General features: G+C 49.0%; 1 protein-coding gene across 14 annotated transcripts in view; it reads left to right on the top strand.

The window, feature by feature from the left end:
* The window catches only part of UIMC1 (ubiquitin interaction motif containing 1), a 39,593-nt gene that overhangs the window by 23,216 nt on the left and 888 nt on the right, over nt 1–15,489 (top strand). For 3 of the 14 annotated variants that reach the window (XM_032750916.3, XM_032750917.3, XM_032750915.3), the window contains exons 7-13: nt 70–168; nt 2,148–2,236; nt 3,145–3,224; nt 6,435–6,675; nt 11,988–12,066; nt 13,581–13,701; nt 15,389–15,452. In XM_032750916.3, coding sequence (XP_032606807.3) covers nt 70–168; nt 2,148–2,236; nt 3,145–3,224; nt 6,435–6,675; nt 11,988–12,066; nt 13,581–13,701; nt 15,389–15,452 — 773 coding nt within the window. Of the gene's footprint in view, nt 1–69; nt 169–2,147; nt 2,237–3,144; nt 3,225–6,434; nt 6,676–11,987; nt 12,071–13,580; nt 13,702–15,388; nt 15,453–15,489 lie in introns of those variants that run through there. The other 11 variants (XM_030284332.4, XM_030284331.4, XM_072935094.1 and 8 more) reach the window with 10 other exon arrangements.

Here is a 15,489-nt window from a genome sequence, read left to right as displayed (position 1 = left end):
GAAGGCGCACAGGCAGCACGGGGAAGGGTTTACTGGATTTCTGTGTGTATTTTTATGTTCTTGCCTTACTGCTGAAGAGGAAAGCAGGGAGGAGGAAGCCAGACGGCACTGCCTATCAGCCAAAGATAGAGTGCAGTGCTCCAGAAAAGCCACTTCAGCAGATGACAGGTGTGGGGCAAGTCAACATGATTTTCTTCAGATTTAAGCCTACTCCTCTTTTCCTTTTTTTTTTTTTTCTCTCCTTCCTGTGGGATGCAATTCCACAGGCTATGGAGAAGAAGGACAAATGGGAGAGGATTCAGAGAGCAAGTTACAAGAAAGGCCAGATAATGTCATGTTTTTAATTTGCTGGGTTTTATAATTTAAACCTGCTTTGGAACAAAACTGCCAACATTCCTCTGATCTAACAGCTTTTGGCCTGAGCAGTTAATATCAATATGCAGAGTATGAAAATCCCTCTTGCTTGCACCTTTCTAACAAGCTTAAAACCTGCCTTGGGGAGCAGGAGGAACCTGCAGCTGCTGCTGCTGCTGAGGCTGATGAGCCTGTGACAGCTGAGCTCTGAGCTTGCGTGGAAGGCAGCGAGGTGTGTGCTCTGCAGCGCTGGCCTCCCGCCTGCCTGGGGCCTGCAGCCCAGGGTATGGAGGATATGAAAGGAGAAGGACCTCTTTCCTTTAGTGGGGTTAATTTGGGACATTCCCCAAGTTGCCCAGGAGCTCCTGGCTGCCTGCTTTGGGGTGGGATGCACCTGGATGCAGTGGCCCCTCCTCGAGCAGCTGGAACATCAGCAGCAAGGCAAGAAATGGCTGCAGTCTTTGCAGTTTTGTGCACATTAAGTGTTGCCATCTGGCTCCTGGTAGTCTGCCAGCACAGGCCTCTCTTGGGTATGGCTCAGGCACCCCAACTGGCTGGCCTCAGCAGCACTTAATAGGAAAACATGGCTCTGAGCTGTCTGGAGGGAGTGGAGCATTTCAGGAAGTGCCAGTCCTGTGAAGAAATTGCTTTGCTTTCTGTGGGCTGCTCTCCCTGCTTGTTCCACGCTTTGTACAGAGCATGGACGATTGGGGTTTTAATAAATGATTATAGGCTTTGTTACCAGGAGATAGTTGGTGTAGCAAGAAATGTGGTTTGACTTCAAATTGATTAGCCCATTTTATAAATGTCATAGCAAGTTGTTTTGTGTGAGTTCTTTTGAAGAGAGCCCTGATGTTAGACACAGAGTAAAACACGCTCAGCCTGGATTCATAACAAATGCTTTGAGATGCTTTATTTAGAGAGAAAAGCCACTTGTGATTTCCTATCAGAATTTTGTTATTTATCATAAATCAGCAGTGGCTGTTCTCTCTTCTCTAAGGCCTGTGGTTGAGCTTAATAAATCTTGTGTTTGTCAGTGTGGGGATTCATGTTTTTAAAGTGTGTTCTTGCATACTTGATCAGACTAATCAGAGAGCCATGCAAGGCGCAGAGTGTGTCAGCATGGGTGCCAGACTTACTCAGCAATGCCTGTCTGTGTCAGAAAGACACTGTGCAGTGAGGTGGGAGAAAAAAAAAAAGGACTGTGCAGTGAGGTGGGAGGGAAAAAAAAAGGAGGAATCCAAAAGTCAAAATGAGAGGAGCAGTGCTGGGTGCTGCTCCGAGGAACCACCACACTAATGCTGTAAGGGCTTTGCTGCAGGGAAAATGTCTTGTGTCACATCTGTGCTGCTTCTGGCTGCCATGCACAGGGATAAGGGAGGAAATGAGCAGTGTGAGGAGGGAGAGGATGATGCAGGATAAAGCAGGTCTGTCTTTCCCCCTGAGGATTTCCTTCCCTAGCCAGAAAGAGGCGCAGTGCTGGTACCTGCACAACTCCCACACCTCCTCCCACAGAGAGTCCCACAATTGTGAGCAGGTATTTTTGCTCCCTTGACAAGAGATAATGACCCTTTCTGCCTTTCTAGAAGAAAAAAATGTTCCCTTTGGGGCTTTTGCTTAGGATGGCATTTTAGACCCATATTTTGCTGTTAATCCTGGTCATTTCTGGCTGTCAGATATTGACCACTTGGAAATTATGGCATCATCTGCTGTTCTCAACTGTGTAAGAAAGGCAGGTGTGGCCCTCTCTCCTACTGGGTTGGAAATTCTTGTTATATTTATGTTTTGAACAGCATCTCCACAATGACCCCACTTGGCAGTAAAAGGAGCCCAGGTACTGCCACAGAAAACTCTGCTGAAGAAGAGATCTCTATTTGCCCAGGTAAGAGGCACTTGAGACTGTTACAAATTTTGTACCAAAAGTTACATGCTTAGGAAATTCAGAGAAAAGAGAATTTTCAAATTATTTGAACAAAACGAGATTTATTTCCCATCTCCATTTTTCAAGGCTAAAATTATTCAGGTAATTTAATTTGATCCCCTAGTTTTGGATCCATTTCCTCTAAGGCAGTCCTGTGACAGGGATTGCTGGAGACTTGCTGAAGAGACACCTGGATGTGCATTGGGCATGGAGGGATCACTCAAAGCAAGATGTCTCTGCAGTGCAATCATATTTTCAGATTTTTCAGTGTCAAGACAATGTGCAAAGCATGAGAGCTGAAATAATTTTTGTCTTACATTAATTAAAGATGTTTGAGACTAAGGAGTTTTTCTTCCTTGTCTCTCCTACCATGTTTGAGATTTTCTGGTCTAGGGTTTTAAGTGAGAAAAATAACGAAGAGGCTGCTCCTGTTCATGAACAGCTGTAGCAGGACAGGTCATGGTGGTGCTTGGAGGCATGTTTTGTTGCTAACAAAGATGTGGAGGTCTGAAGAAGGTGTGACTGTGAGACAGACCATGGAATGGGAGCTCTGCTTGTCTTGATGTGAAAGCAGCTCTATTCTTGCTTTGTCTCCATCCCAGCAAGTGTCCCGCACACTTTGTGTCTAATCCCACTCCCCATGAAGCTACACAGCTGCAGTGCCTTTATCCTCACACTACCATGCTGTGACTTTAACCCCTCATCTGGCTGTGTTGTTGCACTTTGTCTGTTAACATTTGTGGCAAGTCTAAAGAATGTCTTGAAACTGTGAAAACTCTTAAAAAGCGTTAAGGACTAAGCTACATCAACAAGTGAAGAGATAGTTGGGGACTGCAAACCTGTGCTGACATGGAGATGTTTTCCTGCAGAGACACAGCCAAGCCCACTGGAAGCTGTTGAGGAGGAGAGTGAAGAGCTCTGTGTAGACAGCAGAGGTGCACCTATGCAGGTAAAAGAGCTTGAAGGGTCCTGTTTCCAGCCCTGCCTTTTAGACCTTGGTTCAGCTGAGCTGTGCTGGCATTTCTCTGTAGGTAGCTGGAAGCTTGGACTTGTGCTGTTTGGATCCTCACAAACAGTTTCCTCTTTGCTTTTCTCTACTGCTTCATATCTCCAGTCCCTTTTGGCTGGGGACTGCATGCAGCTGCTTCTGAAGCCTTTCAGTCCTATAGCTGGAGAGCTGTTATCAATTCCAGCCCGTTCTTTTGTATCCCAGTGCTGCTGAGCTGGAGGATGCCATCAGCGTGGGCGGCAGTGCTGTTCCTTGCCCATGCTCAGGGGTACAAGCTGTGATGTTCAGCAATGCAGAGGGACCCCAGGAGCTCTGAGGGGAGTCTGAGTAAACCTCAGTCTCTTGTGCTGTCACCTGCTTTTCCCTGTTACAGTGCTCTGAACTCCAGTTTGCTCTCCACAGCCCAAGAGGCTAAGAGGAGAGCTTCACCCAGAGATCAGACTGATATAAAGATGTGCACGAAGTGTTGAGAGCTGGTGGTGGTTTTCAGGCCAAGCAGAGTGTCCTGAGTCTGGGAATCTTGAGTTTTGTGCAGTAATAGTTAATAGCAATAGTAAGTCAGTGGCAGGGCCATTCTTTTACCTTCTGCTGCAGATGTGTGCTGTGTGCAACCCCTTTCCCTGTGTTGTCACACCTGCACAGCAATTGCTTTGCAGCTGTCACTGTACCAACATCTGACTTCAGTTCCTGCTTCTGATAAAACTCCCTTTGTCTATTAATTTAGAGAGCGATATCAAAGGGGTTGCCAAGTACTCCTCTGGTTCAGGGTACGTGAATACAGAATCGTAGAGCTCTTGACAAGAGGATTCATTTGTGGAAAGCTCATTCTGGGAGTTTGCAGCTTATACAGCACGCCTGCAGTTCCAATGTCTCATTCTCACAGGCCTCTTAATAAACCATCTTCTGCTCTCGTGTGGCTTTCATTCTGCAGGTATCTCCAAGCACTGCTCAGTCAATCAGGGACTGCAGCAAAGAGAGAGGCGGTCCTGGGTTGGCCACCAAAGCACATTTGGCTGTGGCCAGGACACTGGCCTGTCCCCTTGTGCATTGCAGAGGGTGCCCTGTGTCTCACATCTCTGCCTGGGTGGCACAAGGTGGTGGGGAGCAGGTTCCTAGGGATTGTTTGACTTCATTATGGTTGGCAGCAGGTCCCAGACCAGAGCCACAGCCCTCCAGGAAAACAGCAGAAACAGCTACCATGGCATCAGTGGTTTGCAGGAGCCAAGCAGAGACCACTGGGAATGACCTTCTTCCTAGCAGATGCTGAGCCAGGACACAAGAGTCTTGTTGTTGAGCTCAGCCTCTAGCATTGCTCTTGGCTGGCTGTTGGCTGCAAGTACTATGTCTTGTAGGCAATTTCCTCTGCTAAAAAGCAGAGGCAACTGTCTCTGGCTCTGACAGGGGTGATTGGTTCTGCAGTTGAGGTTTTCCAGACTGTTACAGCAAGGTTTTGTACAAGCAGTCTTTTGTTACAGAATGTTGCATTTCCATTTAAAATTAGTAATTTACCGCTGAATGTAGGCGGGCAGGGTGTGCAGAATTGGTGATCTCCTAAGATTGCTTTAAAAAAGGCAGCTAGAAGGAGCAGTGCCTGCTGCTTTTCCCATCATATTTTTTATGTGTGTTGTCTGTGTAGTGCAGGTTTGATCTGATCATTCATGTTTGACACATCTTGTATTTTATGGCTCTTCAGTGTGATGCCCCACAGTGAGGACTTCACAGGATGTAATGACACTGAGATGTGAGAGAGGGGTACAAGTGTTAATGCTGTAAGTGATGTACTTTGGCAGCCTGTGTTTGGCTGGAGGAACTCTTGTGGCAACTCCTCTGCAGAAATTCAGGGCAGAGAGCCTCCCTGGGAATGAGGGATGTTCCTGGGGCTCGCTTTCGTAGCCTTTCAGCTATTGTCAGGGAGAAATGCATTTTGAGAGTTGGAATCTCAGTTTGAGTCCCAGTCCTGCGATTTTTGTCATAGCTCCTCTGAGTCAACAAAGCACCCTCCTTCCCTTTAGGACATAAAAATCAGGATCAGATCCTCATTTGGGAAAGGAAGTAATAAACCGAGTAAGACAGCAAAGCGCTCCAGTGGCACAGAGCATCTTGGCTGACCCCAATTACTGCTTCCCTGAAATGATACTGTTGGAGGGATGCAGGCAGCAGTTTTGCTGCACACTGTCCACATGTCACTGCTTAGCTCTAAGAACAGAAACCTCTCCTATATTATTTTTCTATAGATTTCTCTACATGGTTAATATTTAAATAGCTTTTCTTAATCATCGTGGGGAGGGGAAGTTTTTTTCTTAAATGTGGAAAAATCTTACAACAAGCCTGACTAGGCAGAGATGCAGTTGTGAGTGAGATGGCTGCAGTCTGCTGCATTTGGGAATGTCAGTGGCATAGGGAGCAGGCTGGATCTCTGTGGGTTGGTAGTGGAGCACCTTTGCAGCTGTGTGACCAATGCAAAAAGAAAGTGTCCATAAATGGTAATGTCACTCTGAGAATGTACACGAGCTGTGACATTCTGCCCTGGCAAAAAGCCTCTGCTAGTAATTTTGTGTGACACAGATTTTTAATGGTATTGCCTCTCTCCTTGATCGGTGTCCCCTCTCATGACTGCTCCAGCCACCTCCTCTCTAAAGGAGGAGCTTCCAGTGATCTCTCCAGGCTTCCTAACACCACAGTAGCCTCCTTTCATCCTGGGGGAAGCTGTGTTCCCAGACAATGCCGCCTGCGTAGCATGGATCATGTCCAGAAACTGATGAGCACAAGTCAAGTGTTGAACTCTTGCTTTGCCCCATGAATTTTCCATCAGTTTTGCTTCTGAGATTTCCTGATTAATGGAAGCTTTGCCGTTTTTCCACTTTAGTGCAGGTGATGTTTGCCTTAAATGGTGTGCATGGCTGTGCAGGGAGTTTCACCATGATTCAGAAGGACATGTTGCCTTTGCAAGAAAAATTAGTTATTAGTGCAGCGTAGTTTATTCAGCCGGTGGTGTTATTTCTGAGCATTATGTGATGAAGAAAGAGTAAAACTATCAAGAAAGTCTGAGTCCTTGTGAGCATGAGTAGCTAGCAGACAGCATGGAGCTTTGCACCTAAGCAAAGTAAGAGAAACAGCCGTGTCTGGCTAATTTTTCTTCTTGTTCCTTAGGTTGGTGAGGATGAAGATGCTGGCAGCACTGTGTCCGAGAGCAGTGCTCCAGCTGCTGCCCGTGTGTCGTGCCCGCTGTGTGACCACAGCTTCCCAGCTGGCGAGATCGAGGTGCACGCCATGTACTGCAACGGTGCTGCGGGAGCGGAGCCTGGCGAGGATGCTCCAGGTCTGCCGAGTGCTCCTTCCACGTGTTTGCTCCTCGTGCTCACCCCCTTCCCTCTTGGTACTTGGCAGGCAGGTGCTGCAGTCTCGTCTCTCTCAAGGTGTTTGGTGTATGGGGAGGTTTGTTCACTCTGCCTTAATCCATCTCCACGCTGCCCAGGAGAGTGTTATTGGAGGCTCTGGTATTTCCAGCACCTCCTGCACAGAGACATCATTTCTGATTGACTTCACACAATAATTCCCCACATTATCAGCTCTTGAATATTACCCCGGGATCTAGTTCTGGATGCTTCAAGCAGTACTTGTAAGATTTGTCTATTGTGTGCTTTGTTTAGGACCTGCAGAGAATGTGGCAGTGGTAGAAAATGGAAGGCTTGAGCCATGTGGGCAATTGTCCTTCAGGGCTATTGAGAGGGGAAAATGTTCTGTACTACTACAAGAATGCCCTGTGCTCTGCATGAAGTCTGACATTTGTATGTGCAAAAATGGCCTGTTCAGGTGGCAGAATCTGCAGAAAAGTTTTCCTCTTGTTTCACTAAAATTGCAAAATGATAACTATCAGTCTGGGAGTGTGGATTTTTCTCCTTCATGTGAAAAGTGAGGCACAGAAGCACAGTCGGAATGCCCATATTAATCCTCTTTGTATTCTTTTTCATATCAGTTTTCCATAGCCAACCTTTGTAGAGCTTAAGTGAACAAATACACTGGTTGATTATCAACATATTCTGTAAGTTATGTTTTAGCTGCTGCTTGAAATGTAAAATCTGTGTTAGCACAATGTCGGGTAATATCAAAGTAGTAGCTTGTAATAAGATTAACTTTTCAGGCTGTGAATATATAATTTTCAGTTACATACTGGCTTGTTAAATGCAGCCTAAATCTGTGATGTTTGAGCAATTTGAGCAAATCATAGCTAGTACAAGAACTGTAACTTCTGCATTCCTCTAGCAGGAGGGAGTTTCGCCGTGTAATCTTAATGCAGAGTTGATGTAGTTTTTAAATAAAAGGTTCCTGTGATACTAAATCTTTAGGGATGTGCCATGGGTCCTGTCAAGATAACAGGAGCCAGAGTAAAGGCTGATACAATTTTGGTTGAAGGTTCTCTCTGCAGGCACAACCCAGCTACTGATGCAAAACATTTGGCTCAGGCAAATCACAAATTATCATAGTTCCTCTCCCGTCCTCAAGACTGATAGAAGTTTTATTTGTGTTACAAAATGGAGCAGAATTTTAATGTGCCTTTTAGCAGGAATGTCTTTGGCCTAGTGGTATTCTGGTCTCTGGTGTGGCTGGACTGTGAGTGTATCCATTGATCCTGGGGAATTCCCACTGTGATCAGGAAAAGGCTTTGAAGTCTTCAGCAGTGCAAGGGAATCTGTTATTTTTTTTGGCGTTGGCTTTCAGCAGGACAGAGTTCAAGGCTGGCCTCTCCATTCTGCTTCCAGGCTAGTCTCCTTGGGGATGTTTGTGAGGGTAGTTATTTTGGAATTGCTACTCTGCTGTTCTGGCTTGTTCAGAACAATCCCCCTGTAAGGAAACCAGCCTGGAATAAAAGGATTTTTGCTCTGTAATAATGGCTGTAAGTAGAGCAATGGGTCTGGGACAAAATCACAGTAATTTGAGTTTTCTATTGCCAGTTATTCTAGTATTTTCCCTGTAGAGACCAGGCTCTATTAGCCATAACAGTCTAAGACACCTGTGTTGTTTGCACCCAGACTCTTTGCAGACCATGGGCTTACCGGGCTTGGGCAGAATCCTGCCTGCCTGTGGGGCTCTGGCTTGTGGGGCACCTCAGGCCAGCTTCCAACAGCTGTTAGAAGGCAACTGTCACCCAAAGGGCTCTCAGCTGCTGGGCTGGTCAGTGAGATTTGGGTTGAATAGGCAGAGATGCTGTTCAGCTCTGAGCAGAGGCCAGACAATAGCCTGGCACAGCTGTGCAGGTACAAAAGGACTCTGTTTCCAGGGCTGTTACCTTGGCATCCACCACTAGCACAACATCCACAGGTAAAGCTAATGCATGGGGAGAACAAAGATGTGAGAGAATTGTCTTCTGAAGCAAATGCCAGCTCCTGTGTGGGTCCAGAAGCTGTTTTCTACTGCTGCAGCACTGTGTGCTCTTGGCTGGCTGCTGGCTTCCTTGGGAGCACAGCAACAGCCTTGTGTGAGAGGAAGTCAAAGTTCTGCTCTCTAAGCCATGCCCTGATCTATTAAGGCTTCAGTTTTCCTTTGGTGCACTGGATCAGGGGTCCTTAGTTTGTCTTCAGATTTATTAATTAGACTTACTCCTGATGTCTCTGGAATTGTAGTCCTGCAAACTATAGCTGTCAGTGATTTTCATTTTAATACTACAAAAGGATGAGTTCTTGCTGGTTTTACTTCTCTTCTTCCCTCTTATAATCATGCACCAAAGTCTCTCAGTCCTAGGTCTCACGAGGCCAGCTCTGTCTGGCTGACATCTAAGGGCAAGTTTTCAAATGAGCAGCTGGGCAAGATGAGCTACAGTTGCTTCCCCTATGTACATGGTCAGCCTGGCTGGATGCCCAGACCACCACATACCTGGGCAGCATGAAAATCTTATCATGAATTCCCACTTTCCTGTGATCTGAGTAAATAAAAAAGAAGAGCCTGATGTTGTTTTAGCTACTGTACCAGGCTGGGGAGGGCTGAGACCCTGGGCTTCCAGCTCAGTGGCTGGTGTTAATTCCAAGTGAATGAGTGGAGCTGTGGAATTTCTGTGCCAGCTCCCTCTTTCTTTGTGCACTCAACTGAAGGGGCTCACTTGTGTGAGAGGGCTCTGCTGGAGTCACCACATCCATCACCCTCTGCTGCTGCCAATGCAGGGATCTGCTGGTCTCGGTCTGGAAGTGAGTCTTGGCTGCAGCAGAGTACAGCAAATACTCTTGGGCTTTGTGACATACTCAGTGCCTCTCACCCTTCATCTGCATCCATCCGGCATTCTCAGTTCCCAAGTGAGCCCAGGAAAATGAGGATTTGGTATATCCCTTCCTCCCAAAGGCTCCAATGCAGTCTTGATGCAGCTGTCAGTCTTCAGCAGCAGCACTGGTGCTGTTACAAAGCTCTTGACAGCATTACAAGTGGCAGTGATACAGCAGAAAGAGTATTGAAATGGGTGCAGAGGAAGACTGCATGGCTTCTGAGAAGGGACAAGATGCCATGAGCCAGACACTAACAGATCCTGCAGGGAGGTGGCACAGCTGGCAGTGAGCACAGGGAGCTGGTGGATGGGACCGCAGGTGGGCTGGGCAGGAAGGTGCTCAGTGGCTCTGACCTCGCAGCTCCACGTGCCAGCCAAACCTGCCAGCCCCAGCAGGTGCCTGGGCTGAGTGTGCTGAGAGCAAGGCCATACTGGGCAGGGTTTGCTGGAGCCAAACAGGCCAAGAATGACTTGTCAACCAGAAAAAATGCCAAGTGAGGGAGAAGGTTGTTCTTGGGCCACGGAGTATGTCTGACCCAGCAAAGAGCATTGCATTTGGGAGAGTTACAAGGCTCCTGGCACACAAGCAGGTCAGCACTGCTCTGTGGTGGGGATTTGGCCCGTGGCAAGTCTTTTCCTGTGTTCTGAACCCCCTTCTTGGGGGCAACCAGCGTTTTTTGGCAGGGGTTATGCCTCACCAACTTGCTCTGTTCTCTCTCCTCTGCTGCTTCTTCCAGCAATGTAGTTGAGGGTCTCCTCCTTGGCAGCCGCAGAGCTAGTCCCAGACATCTCTAACAGGCCATTATGCCAGATGTGTTCACTGCTTTTGGAAGAAAATAGAACTGATTAACACCTGAGCTGGTGCACAAGGCTCGTTAAGGAATATTAACGAGCACACGCTGATTTGGAGAGCAGTTCTCACCATGCTGTCAAACACATATGTTGGTTGGGTTCTTGGGAGGCTGGATGGCCTGGGGGGTGGCCATTGTTACCAGTCTTCCTAGTTAGGCTGCCACTTCAGATCTGGGCCAGGCTATGTTAAAAAGAGACATTTGCTTTAGTTCCTGTGAATGATGCGCTGTTGGTATCACTCATCGCCTAGGAGACAATACCCACATCCCAGGAAGGCTTGAACTTGTTTCTTCAGCATTGGTTGTCTCCCATCAGCCCCAACAGCTCCTGAGCACTTCACAGTACATTGCTGGTTGTGGCTGCAGATCAGTGATTGCTGCTAAAGGAAAGGCTGTGTTGCATTATGGATAGATATTGGGGTTGCCCAACATTCTAGAAATGGGGTTTTGCTAAAGCTCAGAACAATTCCCTTTGTTCCGCACAAAATTTTGTGCTTTGCTTTCTTTATCACAGATGATGTGCTAACAATAACAAGTTTGTTGTGCCTATACCTTGGAGTCAGACTTTTGTCCTCATGAGTATGGGAAGCAGCATCACAGAGCCGTAAAACAGCTCCCTGCATTGTCCCCTTAGCCAGCATGCCTGAGAGCGCTTACTGTGACATCTGTTTTGGAGCTGGAGTCTTGAACGTCCCTGGTGAAGCAGGCTGAGCTATCTGAAATGCTCCCTGAGGATCTTTGCTGGTGGTATGTCAACAGGAATACGCTGAGAGGAATTCAGCTGGAAGGGTCAACACTCCAACGTGCTCCCTGCAGATGCCTGCAGAGCCAGTTGGGAAAGGCTCCTGGGCTTGCTGGGGGAACAGAAATGGTTGGACCCGGCAGCTGCTCAGCTGGGATCTCACTGGCTACCCATGTGTTGGAGCTTCTGGAGAGCAGCGCTGCTCCTGCCAGAGATCTTCATCCAGGGGACTGCCCGGGCTGTCTGTGGGCAATAGCACGGATCACCATGGTTCACATGGGCAGTGGGAAGGTGATGAGTGTGAGCTAATTGTTGTAACTTTCCCTTTCCAGTGTGAGCTGTGTCCTGTCCCAGCCAGGCTCTCTATCAAAGGTCTGGTGCCCCTGCACAGCCCTTGCCTCTGCTCTGTTTCCCTGAGCCCACAGCTGGCACTGTCCCTCCTGCAGCGGGCATGGGAGCCTGGTTTGGCAGGGAGCTGGGCTGCGCTGCCAGAGCAGCTGGTAACGCTGCTCTCAGGCTATCACACTGCTGTCATCAGCTCTGAAATTCCTGTAAACTACAGACTGTCAATCCAGCTGTTTTCTGGCAAATTAGGTGTGAAGTGGTCAGCTGGCTCCCCAGTCTGGGAAAGGTAAATTTTTCAGTATTCCCCCAGGAAAAAAGGACAATTGTTCATCAACCTCTTCTGCAGGAAAGAAGACCCTGCTTTCCCAGTCCACTGTTTCTTCTCCTCTACCACCACTTCTGCTGCAGCCTTGAGTGGAAGTGATGGAAACTTGGTGCATTTGCGCATGATGTAGGGATGTTTTGGGGTGGATGGTAGTAACCCTTTTTGTTAACCCTTTCTGTTTTTCCTCCAGTGCTCACCCGGCGTCAGAGAGAGGCAAGAAATAAAGCTGCCAGTGGTAAAAGCAGCCCACCATCCTCGGACATTGACAAGTAAGTAAGTATGCCTGCTCCTCCAAGATTATTTCTGTGGTTCTATACTAGCTTGACTATGGATGTCTTTATTCCTGTACAAATGCTGGCTGTTGGCCTTATAACAGTGTTTCCCTAAGAAATTACTTTTCCTCAGTGCCTCTTGTTGCAGTGCTGGCTATATTTAAGCCAAAGCAAGAGGAATTTGCTGTTCTTAGATTGTTTATTTTTGCACTGATTTCCTTTCAGCCCAATCCATGACCGGTCAGGGCCGCATGGCTGCTGGGGGGGAGCTGGAGCTAAAATGGTGCTAACTCAGCCAGTTTCTGACGGGTGGTTTGAGCTTGGTAACCCCGGCAAAAGAAGAAGCCAGGACATGGAGGCTGTCAACATGGCACCTGTAGTGATATCCTTAATTAAATTAGACTTTCAGAATAGCAGTGGCTTTGTTTAATCTCTCTCCATGCAGCCCCTCCTCCTGCCACCCACACAAAGCATCATAAGAGAGGATCTGACAGTAAAATCCCTGCTATGGAAGCAATTTTGCTGTTACAAACAGTGGATGGCAACATCACTAATGGAATTAGGCTAATTATAGAGAGGACAGCTTCTGTTTAGACACATTATCTGGGTAATCAGTACTGACTGGAAAGAAAATACGGGAAAAAGTGCTGCAGAGTTTTGCTCGATGGGGGCTCTCCATATGCATTTTAGAGCCTGGGGTGTTTCACTCAGAGAGTACCACTATCAACCTGAACACTATGTTGCTGGGGCTGGTCCCTGGGGCTTTGTCTCTTCTTGGAGATAGTCTGTTCCTGAATGCAGCTTCCCTCCTGAAGAGCCAGTGTCCTCTTCTGCAGGATACAGTCCCTGCTGAGAGCTGGTGTGGGAGTGAGTGTAGCTGTGCAAATCTATGCCTGACCTTCATCTCCTTTCACCCAGAATAATCTTCTTCCAAAGAACACTCAGTTGTCCTGCGTGAGCCTGAGCATCTTCCACCCAAACGAGGGGGTTTGAGAAACAGGCTGAGGCAACCCCCCCAGCAGGAGCATGTGCTCTGCAATTCCTCTCCCTGCATGGCATGATGTAAAATGGAGACAGTGCAGAGAAAGGCTTGATTTACTAGTCAGACAAGTTCATCCAGCCCTGGTAAAATGTCTCTCTGATTTAACACACTTGGTTTACTTTTCAGGCAGAATTTAACTCCCCTTTGCAAAGCCCTTGCACTTCATTTCTGTAGATTTTGACAGGGTGCTTTATGTCTGGGGAAAAATCAGTGGTGTTTCAGATAGTTAGATGAGCAGATTTGATTACTGTCCCGCTGCTGCAGCAGCAGGATACAGAGGAACAGGCAGGGAAAACTGATAATCACTCAGTCTTTGCGATTGGTGCCAGCCTGACCCCACTGAGCGAGACTGGATTTGGTGACACGTCTTCTCCACGGCATGGCCTGGAGAGGAGAGTCACCACTGGTGTCTGGGAGCCTGGTGCAGGGTGAATCCTAATGCAGTGCTCTGTCCTTTGCTGCCTGGCAGGTGTGAGAAGTGCTACCTCTGTAAGTCACTGGTGCCACTGCTGCAGTATCAGAGGCACGTGGACAGCTGCCTTCAGGCTGCTAGGCAAGCTCAGGGAACCAGGAGGCTGCGAAGAGCCAAGGTGAGGGGGTGACCCTGCACACCATCCCCTTTGCTTTGTGCTGGGTCTGGGGCTGGGTTGGCAGCAGGAGCCGTTTCCCTGGGTGGCAGGGATGAGCTGACCTGATGTAGGATTACCTGTCCCTGTGGGCCACTGTGGACAGAGAACTCACTCCCTCCTTGCCACGCCGGTCTGCGAGAGCAGCGGCCGGTCCCAGGGGTGAGCTAATCCAGCAGAGCTGCCAGCAGCCTCTCCAGCGGGCAGGCAGCCAGCGCTGTGCTGCTGCCAGCCAGCACCACTCAGTCCTGCAGCCTCCCTCGGCTGGATGTCGGTGGAGTGGAGGCCAGCGTCAGGATGACAAACCTATCCGGATATCCACAAGCCCATTCCCACGGGGAAGGCTTCAGAGCCAGAGCAGGGGAAATTGCTCAGTGCTGGGAGCGAACAGCAGCGTCCCAGGAGAACTGTGGGGGAGTGAGTGTGCTGGAGGTGTGCTGGGTGTGGGGAACGTGCCTTGCTAGAGGAGGTGGGAGGCAGGGGCGTGGGTGGCAGCTGGCTCACAGTCACTCACCAGGTGTTAGCCCCCACCTTGCTTTTTCCTGCTTGTGGCAGTCTCAGGGGAGCACAGAGGGTCCTTCCAGGTCTTCCTGCTGGCTCCTGCAGGCAAAACCCTCGTGCTGCAGCTTTGCCTGCGCTCAGAAATGTGATTCACGGCATGAAGATGCAACATGATGTCTTAGTTTTGTATAATCCCTTAAATCCATCACAGACCTCGGCCCTTTAGGGATTCAGATGCAAATGATGAGATTTCTGGTGGATGATTTTGGCTGGGATTCAGCTAAGCACTGTGTGGTTCAGAGTACCACAGGGTATGGCTTCTCCTGCATGTGACCAGCTCTGTGGGGGCTCTTTGATTCTGTCCCTGTGCCCCACAGCTGGCTGGTGTGTGGGTCCTGCAAGCAGGCACGAGCACAGGGTATGGGGAAAAGATGGTGAAGCCAGGGGGCTCTTTGGGAAGGCTCAGCAAGGCTCTGTTACCTCTGGCTCTGTCTTTTGCTGGGGTGCAGCTCACTGGGGAAGCCTGGGCATTGGCTGGGCCGTTCATTGCAAAGCTTCCTGATGGCACAATTGGGCTTGCAGTTTCCTGCAATATCCCATTTTGGGGTGATTTGCAGCTCCATTGCCACAGCGAGGATGCCAGTGCCTTCCAGAGTATGTGTGACCAGCATGGTTGCATCTTCCCAGGGGCAAAGAGAGGGCACAAGGTGTGTTCCTTGCCTGGCAGTGCCCTGAAGGCCCTTCCATCCAGCACCAAGCACCAATACCCTTGGACAGAGTGGGACAAATCTACTCTTGGACATGAAGTGCTGGGGGATGTGTTCCAGCTGTGTCAGAGCCCCTGATGCCCCCCTTTATCACAGCCCCGTGCTTGCTGGCTGGGCTTGAGGCTGGCATCCTGTACCCTGGCCTCCTTCTTTACCAGGTTCTGCTTGATTAGCTGCTCTCTGCTGCCTCTGCTTGAGCACTAGCTGGGCTGGGCACAGAGCAGTGCCCTTCCCACGGGTGGCTGGAGGCCCTGGATAAGCAGCAGTCCCTCTTGTCCCCAGCCTGACCCTGAGGGCTGGGGGAACAAGTGCCCACGAGGCCATCCTGGCTAAGGGGTTCCCTTGTGGCAGTGCTCTGATGGTGGTTCTCCTCTCCTTGGCAGGACACTGGAAGGCAGGAGAGAGGACTCCTCAGGATGCTGGAGCTCTCGGAGAGCAAGTCTGAAGGTGGAAAATGTTCTGTGCCAGCCTGGCTGGGTCAGGG

Source organism: Taeniopygia guttata, chromosome 13, assembly GCF_048771995.1.
Source record: "Taeniopygia guttata chromosome 13, bTaeGut7.mat, whole genome shotgun sequence".
Lineage (NCBI taxonomy): Eukaryota > Metazoa > Chordata > Aves > Passeriformes > Estrildidae > Taeniopygia > Taeniopygia guttata.
Note: the sequence above shows the minus strand (reverse complement) of the source record. Positions and strands in the feature narration are given on the sequence as shown.